This window comes from Arachis ipaensis, chromosome B7 (assembly GCF_059453495.1).
Source record: "Arachis ipaensis isolate K30076 ecotype BB chromosome B7, ASM5945349v1, whole genome shotgun sequence".
NCBI classification, from domain to species: Eukaryota; Viridiplantae; Streptophyta; class Magnoliopsida; order Fabales; family Fabaceae; genus Arachis; species Arachis ipaensis.
The window spans coordinates 115,228,152-115,239,021 of NC_142442.1; the positions used below are offsets into that span (position 1 = coordinate 115,228,152).

The 10,870-nt window shown below is 38.7% G+C and overlaps 1 protein-coding gene across 1 annotated transcript; it reads left to right on the forward strand.

The window, feature by feature from the left end:
• The first annotated feature begins 9,027 nt into the window (after window positions 1-9,027).
• LOC107608039 (ornithine decarboxylase-like) lies at window positions 9,028-10,547 on the forward strand. Its single transcript, XM_016309931.3, has one exon. It carries the CDS (start codon window positions 9,105-9,107, stop codon window positions 10,395-10,397), a length of 1,293 nt encoding a protein of 430 aa, XP_016165417.1. The 5' UTR covers window positions 9,028-9,104; the 3' UTR covers window positions 10,398-10,547.
• The last annotated feature ends 323 nt before the right edge of the window (window positions 10,548-10,870 follow it).

Here is a 10,870-nt window from a genome sequence, read left to right on the forward strand (position 1 = left end):
ACTCCAAGATAACACTCCTCCCACCCACGGGAGGATAATAAACGTGGCACATCGCCAACCAACCCCAACCCAGCAACAACCAAGAGAGGACAACCGTCCTCCCACTGAAGCCCGACCACCCGATGGCCTGGGAGAGAAGGCGGTCCAGATAATCCAAGAGTTGTGCCTCAGGGTGCAAAACCTCAAAGGCCGAGTCACACCCAAAGAACGGTACCACCCGGAGCATACAAGCCAAGCGACCTCCTGGACCTAATCTCATCGCGATACCAGGAACACCAGGCCCCCTGAGCAACAACACTGCAAACAGCACGATCGCAGCGTTTCCCTAGACCCGAAACACCGACGCGGAGAAGACGACCGACGGCACCATCGGGAGGCCAAACGAGCAGGAAACATGCACGTGATAATGGAAGCCATCCCGTTCACAGAAAAATCCTTGAGAGCCAAACTCCTGAAGGACTTCAACAAGCCCACTGACATGAAATAGGACGGGACCAACGATCTCCGGGAACACCTAACGACCTTCGAGGCCAGGATGAACCTGGAAGGAGCCGCCGACATGATCCGGTGTAAGGCCTTCTCGATAACCTTAGCTGGCCCTGCAATCAAATGGTTCAACGCCCTCCCAAACGGGTCCATAGCCAGTTTCCACGATATCACCAGAAAGTTCATGGCCCAGTTCACTATCAAAATCACCCAAGCTAAACACCCCATTAGCTTGCTCGGAATTACCCAAAGACAAGACGAATCTACGAGAAAATACCTGACGGTCGACGGACTCACGGACTCAGTCGCGAGCCTCTGCCTCACCAATGGACTTATGAATGAGGACTTCTGAAAGTATCTCACCGCGAAGCCAGTCTGGACTATGCACGAGATTCAGAGCGTCGCTAAAGATTACATAAACGATGAGGAGGTGAGCCAAGTCGTGGCGGCCAATAAACGGCAGAACGGCAGTACGGCACCTCGCCAAAACACCCCACCAAGAGAAAACCAAAAGGAACATTCCAAACCGACAAATGCTCAAATTACACCCTCTTGTTAGCTCCCATCACCGATATCTACCACCAAATAGCTGACCGAGGCATCCTTCTAAAGGCCCGCCCACTTAAAGGATGAACGGGCGGCAACAAGAATTTATATTGTGACTACCACCGAGGATACGGGCACAGAACACAGCACTGCATCGACTTAAAAGACGCTCTGGAGCAAGCCATATGAGACGGTAAGCTCTCCGAGTTCGCCAAGATCATCAGGGAGTCGAAGCGCACAGAAAGAGACAGATCACCGGAGAGGGAAGGACGCAACCCAAGGACATAAAGACAAGCCCCTCGGGAAAGCCCAGAAACAGACCCGACCATAGTCGTCAACGTCATAACAAGCAAGGATAAAGCCGAAAAAGTCGAAATCGGCACTAAAAAAGAACCTCAAGGTCCTGGCAGTCAGAAACTAAACCCCGACAATCATCACCAATAATGCGATAACATTCTCCCCCGAGGACTGCCAATACGGCACCTCGGCGAAAGATGCCCCCTTCGTTATCTCCGCAAAGATAGGAACCGGGCTGGTCAGAAGAATACTACTCGACACATGAGCAGATTCCAACATCCTCTTCAGGGGATCCTTCGACAAACTCGGGCTCCGAAATGAAAACCTACAAACCCACCATAATGGGGTAACCGGGCTCGGGGATAACTTCCTCCAACCGGACGGCACCATCACACTTCCCCTCACCATCGGAGCCGGGAACCAAAGAAAGACCATCCTCTTCGAATTTGTCATCCTCAAGAACTCCACCACCTACAGACACCATCCTCGGGAGAAAGACCATTAACAACCTCTCGGCGGTCATCTTCACCAAATTCTTACTCATGAAGTTCCAAGCCGATGACGGCACTATCGGCACAATACACAGAGACCGGAAAGTCGCGGTAGAGTGTGAGAACACCAACTCGACCCTCCGCAAGAGATCCCAAGATGCGGCAGGAATCTTCCTCACCGACCTCGATGCACGCCAAGACCAAAGTCCGCGCAGAACCGTGCGAGAAAACGACAAAGAGGCAGAGTGGGACCTTGCAGACAAGGTCAGGAGTATAGCACACCTACGGGAGCTAGCCCTAAAACAAAGAATAAGTCTAAGGTACAATGGCAACACGGTACGATGAGACTTTGGACCAGGAGACCTCGTCTTACGACAAAACGATATCGGTCCACCCACTCCCGGAGAAGGGATGCTCACGCCCAACTGGGAGGGTCCCTACCAAATTAGGATGGTAATCGAAAAAAGAGCCTACATGCTTGAAAGACTAGACGGGACCAAGCTTCCAAGATCCTGAAATTCCACCAACTTACGGTGCTACTATATGTAGAAACATCCTTCCAAAGTAACAAGATTGAGGTCGTTTAAGACTATCTCTTTACCCTTTATATATTTTGCCTTTTTTACTTGCATTTATTGCTTAAGTCGTTTAAATCGTATATTTTCTTACTGGGCACTCTTTCCTACCCACATTGGGAGGTTTTAACGAGGCCCAAACCATAAATGTAATTCATTTTCTCAAAAGCATTGCCCCGTCCGACGGCACAAACCAAACGCGGCTACACGGGAATCGATTACCCCAAGGCCAACAAAACGGATATCCAAATAAGTAAACGGCTACACGGGAATCGATCACCCCGAGGCCAACAAAACGGATATCCAAATAAGCAAACGGCTACACGAGAATCGATTACCCCGAGGCCAACAAAACGGATATCCAAATAATAAAACGGATATCCAAATAAGTGAAAATGCTACCCGGGAATCGATCACCTAGAAGCCAACAAACGGATATCCGAATAACAAAACAGATATCCAAACGGCTACACGGGAATCGATTACCTACGGATATCCAAATAAGTAAACGGCTACACGGGAATCGATTACCCCGAGGCCAACAAAACGGATATCCAAATAAGTAAACGGCTACATGGGAATCGATCACCCCGAGGCCAACAAAACGGATATCCAAATAAGCAAACGGCTACACGGGAATCGATTACCCGAGGCCAACAAAACGGATATCCAAACAATAAAATGGACATCCAAATAAGTGAACGGCTACCCAGGAATCGATCACCCCGAAGCCAATAAAACAGATATCCAAATAACAGAACGAATATCCGAATAACAAAACGGATATCCAAATAAGCAAACGGCTACACGGGAATCGATTACCCCGAGGCCAACAAAACAGGATATCCAAATAATAAAACGGATATCCAAATAAGAGAAAAGGCTACCCGGGAATCGATCACCCAGAAGCCAACAAACGGATATCCGAATAACAAAATGGATATCCAAACGGCTATACGGGAATCGATTATCCACGGATATCCAAATAAGTGAACGGCTACCCGGGAATCGATCACCCCGAAGCCAATAAAACAAATATCAAAATAACAGAACGGATATCCGAATAACAAAACGGATATCCAAATAAGTAAACGGCTACACGGGAATCGATTACCCACGGATATCCAAATAAGTGAACGGCTACCCGGGAATCGATCACCCCGAAGCCAATAAAACAAATATCCAAATAACAGAACGGATATCCGAATAACAAAGGATATCCAAATAAGTAAACGGCTACACGGGAATCGATTACTCACGGATATCCAAATAAGTGAACGGCTACTCGGGAATCGATCACCCCGAAGCCAATAAAACAGATATCCAAATAAGCTAAATAAACAAAGTCTTGAAATCGGCCCACCAAGAGGCCTAAAATAAGTTCACAAATAACAACCCAAAAAAGGCCACACAAAACAAGCATGAGCTGACGGTCTTCCAACTTGCGGAAAGCCAGACTGACCAATATCCTACCAATAAATGCAGGATGATGTCACGCCCTTTTCAGGCCCCTCACAATCTCCCAAACTACAGAGAATCGGACTCCCCAACGACTTAGCATTGAGACCAAGAAAGCATACTCTCATACTCCGGGGACAACTGTTCCAGACCCAATCTCCGGGCCCTTCTTCAGAATGGTCATCAAACCCGGCATGTGATGAGACGCCCAAACAACGTGCTCCTTGCCTGACCATGAAACGGCCAGGAACTCCCCAAATCCTCGACCTCGACTGGAAAAACCAAATAAATGATCTCCTTGCCAAACCACAAACGGCGAGGAAAAGGTTCCTCCAGCGATGAGACCGAGCACCCTCACTCTCTCGTTCCGGGGGCAACTGTTACGGATCCGACCCACGGATCCTACGCCCGGAATGGTCTCCGAACTCGGTTACCCGGGTCCGACCCTCTAGAGCTCCTAACCAACTTTCGAATTCAAACGTCTCCCTTATCTTAGCCAAACAAGATAAGATAAGATAACTACCATCACCTATAAATAGAGGACCCAGGTCCCTCCAGGTATTCATTCATTCCTCACACCTTATACCTCTTAGATCCATTCTGACTTGAGCGTCGGAGTGTCTTTGCAGGTACCTCCCCCCATTTCTCCAGTCAAGTGATCCAGCATCTGCCTCAACCTGCAAGTTCTCGATCCATCTCTCAACCCATACCAGAGACATCTTGTACACAATACGTTCATTTAATTGAATGAATTGAGAAATAACAGCACCATTAAAGTGAAACAACCATTTCCCGGTATTTCTAGCTTCTCCCCACGTATTGATGAAAGTAGCCACTTTAGTGGATAGAAGTTATGTGTAGTTTATGTGGATAGTTCAATAGTTATGTTCATTGTATTGTGGCTTTTAATCTGTATTATATTTTTTAGTTGTGTTTCATGCTTGATTTGGCTTCAAGTATTTCTCTTTGGGGGCATTACAATCTGGATGTCGCTGCTTCTGAATCGTGCCGTGTCACTGGTTCTCTGTCTCTTCATTGTGGCTCAACCTCTGTTTAGGTAACTCAAGTGTCTCTTGTTCTATGATTTTAATTGATTTAGTTTCTGTTTTTATTTGAATATTGATTTGGTATAATACTGCATGTTTTGGTCACTGGTTCTCTGGCTAGAAGTGCATTTTCTGTTTTGGTCACTGATTCTCTGGCTGGAAATGCATTTTCTATTTTGGTCACTGCTCTTTTTTTGTCATTGATCCAAAATAGGAAAATATTAATTCTGTTTTGGCTGGAACTGTTTAATGCAAATAAAATTGATTGTGGGTCACCTGCCTGCATCAATAAGCATCAGGTATAGTTTTTTTTAGTTATTCAGCTATTGAGTTATAATTTGATTAAGTGAGTAATTGATTAATGATACTGCTAGGAATGGTGAATTGAAGTGAGAAATATGGTGAGTTTTATTCATTGTTCCTTATTTTTTTTTTCCGATTTTCTCTGCATAGTTATATCTTTTTTTCTTGATCCTTGTAAATTAATCATTATATGTTTTAGGGTGCTGCTACTCTAAATTATTGGAAGCTGGTCATCACTGTTTGAAAAAAACAATGCATCACAATTGCCCTGTTTGCTTTGAGGTATAAACTATAAAGACTATTCTTCTATTATGGTAAAATCTTTTGGGAAGAACCCCATGATTTCATTTTATTTGGTTTATGAACTAGTTTCGCTTATTATGAATTTTGTTGGTTGTTGCTATGATGATGTTGGTTTATTATGCCATTAGTTACTTTGTTGATTGAATTTTTTTTCTTTAATGAGATTTTGTTCTGAACAATGTTAGGAGAAAATAGTTCTGCGTCGTCATCGGTTCCTACTTTGTCATCCACTGCTGTTCCGTGCTCTCCTCTCTGCTTGCGTCCACTGCACTGTCCCCCACTTGGTCTGCTGAGGTTCGGTGTGTGTTTGGATTAAGCTTATTTTCTATTATAAATCAAAGAGTCATTTAGCTGAATATGTTCTCTCTATGTAAAAAGTTAAGCATAGAATTTTTGTTTGAATTCAATTTAGTTTTGGATTAAGCTTATTTTCTATTATTAATGGTTGTTTTTTAATTGCTGGTTGGTTTATCTTGTTAGCATGTAAAGTGCTGAGAATTCCGAGTTGATTCTCTCAATGGATGTCTTAGTGTTTCACAAAATGAGTGTTTAAATTATGGTAATATTCAGGGATTAAATTTGTTTGATGACTCAGCTGAGGACATTCTCGGTGGCAGCAGACTTGGAAACAAATTCCGTGGCTTGTCTAAGAACCAAATCCTTAGGAGTTCCTCATCAGATAAAGAGAGAGCAAACAATGTTGCTAAGATCAAAGTTGTGATATGCTTTGTATTGCATGTTTCTCTTCTATGCTTCTTGTAGTTTGCATTATGTTTGATGCTAATCAATGTTCTTTTAGTTACTTTAGCAGTTACATGTTGATTGAGAATGCTACTTGCTACATCAAGTTCTTAATCGGTAATGGCTTGGCTAGTGTCAACATGTATAGATTGTAAACTTTGAAGTTTTTTGAGTGTGCAATCAATGAATTAATTGATTCTAATTTGGATTTGAATTTCGTTTGGTGTATTTTAAGTTGTAAAATGATGCAAAGCAATGAGTACTATTTTTCTTTATTATGTATATTTTTCTTTAGTGATTTGATTTAAATAGTTAAGCTTATTTATTGACACTAAATTAAAAAAATAGTTGGAACTAATTTCAATGCAACATGAGAAAAATATTATAAATAAAGAATTATATCATTACAAAAATCCGTTGTCAAAAGTCACAAAATAAAACGGTGTTAAAACCGTTGTCTTAGACGACTATAAAATGACAATGGTATTAAAACCGTTGCCAGAAAATGATACCAACGATAATGCTTTAAAACCGTTAGCTTTGTGAATAATAAAACTACAACAGTTTAAAACCGTTGTCTATCCAGTTATAGTTTTAAACTGTTGGATCATGAAAGAGAACGGTTTAAAACCGTTGCTTATCGAGTAACGGTTCAAAACCGTTGTTTAAAATTTTCTTTCAAAACCGTTGTCTATGCCAGTAACTATGGCAACGGTTTTTCAGTTGTCGTTGCCTTAGGTAAAAAACCGTTGCCTATGAGCATTGGCAACGGCCGCATATACCACAGGTCAAAAACCGTTGCCAAAGCGTTGCCTAAAGTTTTAGGAACGGTTTTTTAATCTACGGTAACGGTTTTTGACCGTTGCGAAAACCCATATTTGTTGTAGTGCGTTGAAAAGAAAATGACATAATTTTATACATGTATTGTATATTATGTAAATAGATTTTATTGGATTAGAATTAACTTGGATAGATTTATTTGTTAACAAAACTTATATGTATAACGAGACTCTCTAACCATATGATCCAAAGAAACTGTGGGTTATTAATCAGAAGATTTGCTACTTGCACTAGAATATATATTGTCGGTTATTAATTAGAAAATTTGCTACTTCCACTAGAATATATATTTTCTAATTAGAAAATTTGCTACTTGCACTAGTGTATATATATATATATATATATATATATATATATATATATATATGGAATTTTATCGTATCATACAATATTCTGAAGCATATTAATTAATAATATCGCACACTCTGATCTCAAATAATTAGTTAATAACTTTTCATGAACATTTTAATATTAAGGGAAAATAATAAAGTATATTTACAATGAAAAATATTATAGATTAATATTTTATATTAATATTAGTTAATATTTAGATATTTTATTTTTATATTATGAAAATTTAAAATTAAAAATTTATTATAATTTAAAATTTATTACCTTAAGGTTAAAGAGTTTTTTAAGTGTTGAGTTATATATATATATATAAAATCAAAGTTATTTTATTTTATATTTTTTAATTATTATTGAAATACTTAAATAAATTTAAATATAATAAATATATAATTATATATATATTAAAAAATATATAAAATAAGTTGTATTATTGTCTTTTTATCGTTATTCAATAATTATAATATATAAATATACAATTTGAATATTATAATATTAAATTATTAATAATGATATGATCATTTAGGTTTTTTAAAAGATATTGGTAGCATTTGAGAACTATTAAAATTTATTATTTTTTACTATTAATTAGTTATTAATATTTAAAAATATAGACTAAAATATGTTATTAGATTATACTAAATTAAAAGAATTGAGTTGATAATTAAAAATAATAACAAAAGATAGTTCTCTAATATTTTTTTTATGAATAATGTTATATAATTATCAACAAATATTATTATTTTGTCAGTAATATTTTGTACCTATATTTACACATATTTTATATACAAAAATATATAATTTATTTTTATATTTATTCTAATTTTACACACATAAATTAAAATAATTTATATTTATATTATTTAAAAATTTATACATATAAATTAATAAAATTTATCTATTAAAAATAATTTAATATTTATATGAATTAAATAATAATTAAAAATACTAAAAGCGAACTAGCACCCAATAGGGTTTTTTTCTATTTCGTTTTTTTTTTATGATTGGGGCTTTAAATTCTAAAAGAGAATGCTAGGAACAATGTCTTTATTGAACAATATAAACAACTACCAATCAAATAAAAACACATTACACCTCCAAATTAATTATTTAAATTTTAATATTAAAATAACCATTAAAATAAACATTTAATATATCTATTATTTTCATTGTTTAATATTTTCATTGTTTACATATACTTTTCCATCCTAAAAAGTATCGTTGGCACCGTGGTCGTGGTTCTAGCACCTTTCACTACGTCTAGTCTCTGACTCTCTGTACTCTGTAACGGGCACTGTACCGTCCTCTTGGCTCTTGCACCTTTCAACTACATCTAATCTTTCACCAGTGAATAAATATGGTCGTCATTGGCATTCCTTCAACGTCCCAAGCTAATATAATTTTTCACATATTAATCATTTAACTGACAATTATGTTTTTAATGTTTCCTCGTGGCTCTCGTGGAAGCATTATTGTGCCTTCAGTTCGTTCAATCTTGTTTAGCTTTCAGTCTCTCATTGCACCTGGTCATCTTAGCTTGCATATAAATATGGCCATCATGCATTATTATGTTCTCCGCCAACTTCTCAAAGTTAATAATATCATTAACATTCTCATTCATTCACACATTAAAGAGCCAAGCTATAAAGGAAGGCTAACGCGGAATAATAATGCCTTCAATCATTGTTGGAGATGATAAACCCTATTCTTTGAGCCTCAATCCCATTCTTTCTGCGTCAGGGGTGAAGGGCAAACCAGTAGCTTCATTATGCCAAGAAAGTGATGGCATCCTTGGTTACATTCAATCAGTGATTCACGAGAAACCAGAAACTGAATCACCATTTATGGTTCTTGATTTAGGGGTGGTGATGGACCTCATGGACCACTGGTCCAGAATGCTTCCAACGGTTCAACCATTCTATGCGGTGAAATGCAACCCTAACCCATCCCTGCTTGGAACACTGGCAGCACTGGGTTCCAGTTTCGACTGCGCCAGCAAAGCAGAGATAGAAGCCGTGTTGACCCTTGGCGTCTCGTCGGATCGAATCATCTACGCTAACCCATGCAAATCAGCGTCCCACATTACTTACGCTGCAAGCGTTGGAGTCAACATCACAACCTTTGACTCTAAAGAAGAGGTAAAAAAGATTCGAAAATGGCACCCAAACTGCCAGCTTCTCCTTCGTATAAAACCGCCACAAGACAGTGGAGCGCGAAACTCCTTGGGTTTAAAATACGGTGCACTACTGGAGGAAGTTCCAGTGCTACTCCAGGCTGCACATGATGCAGGATTAACTGTCATCGGAGTTTCCTTCCACATTGGGAGCGGAGGAGCTGACGCTAAAGCATATCACGGAGCCATTGCTGCTGCGAAGGGTGTGTTAGAAACGGCTTCAAAACTAGGCATGCCAAAGATGCACGTGCTCGATATTGGTGGCGGTTTCAGTTCTGGCACAGAGTTCGATGCGGCTGCAATTCACGTGAACGATGCTCTTGAAGCCAACTTCGGAAACGAAGAGGGCATTACGGTAATTGGCGAGCCTGGCCGTTATTTTGCTGAAACGGCTTTTACGTTGGCAACAAAAGTAATCGGGAAGCGCGTGAGAGGAGAGTTGAGAGAGTACTGGATCAACGACGGGATTTATGGATGTTTGAACTGCATAATGTTTGATTTCGCGCGCGTCACGTGCACGCCACTCAGGTGCAGCTCAAAACATGACGGGGAGAATGAGTCCAAAACTTACTCTTCAACTGTGTTTGGACCAACATGTGATTCCTTAGATACAGTGCTAAGAGATCACCAGCTTATGGAGTTGGAATTGGAAGATTGGCTTGTTTTCCCTAAAATGGGGGCGTATACTATTTCTTCAGGTACCAACTTCAATGGGTTTAGCACATCAGCCATTCCGACATACCTTACATATTCAGCTACCGTCGTCCAAGAAAAAACTAATATGTTCTAAACAACTATTTATATAATTCGTGCAAAAAATTTAAGAGAATTGTCAGAGTTTGGTAAGTTTTGTGATTTGTAATCATTAATTAGTTATTTTTTATATTTTTAATGGTATAAGATTTCATCTAATAGTATAAGATTATTTATTTTTCTTTTACTGATTAAGTACTAGTCAAATTTTAATAAAAGTGTTAGTCTCTTAAACTTTCTCATAATTTAATATATTTGATTAAATTATTTAATATAATATGTATTAATATTTTAATTATAATTTTTAAATTAAAAATATTTTTATATGAATAACTAATTTATTTTTAATTATCTTTGCTTTTTTATTTTGTTTTAAACATTTTGCATTCTCAGCCTAAGCTGGCTAATTTTATTATTGATTCACTATCTGAAGTCTGAACATTCTGAATCAGTTGGTGTCCGTGTTGTCCTGTTCCTTTACTTTCCGCCGTCCTCTAGTGTGTAATGTAT

Bases quoted from the DNA above. Each gene is read 5' to 3' on its own strand.
- LOC107608039 (XM_016309931.3), top strand. From the start codon at position 9,105: ATGCCTTCAATCATTGTTGGAGATGATAAACCCTATTCTTTGAGCCTC.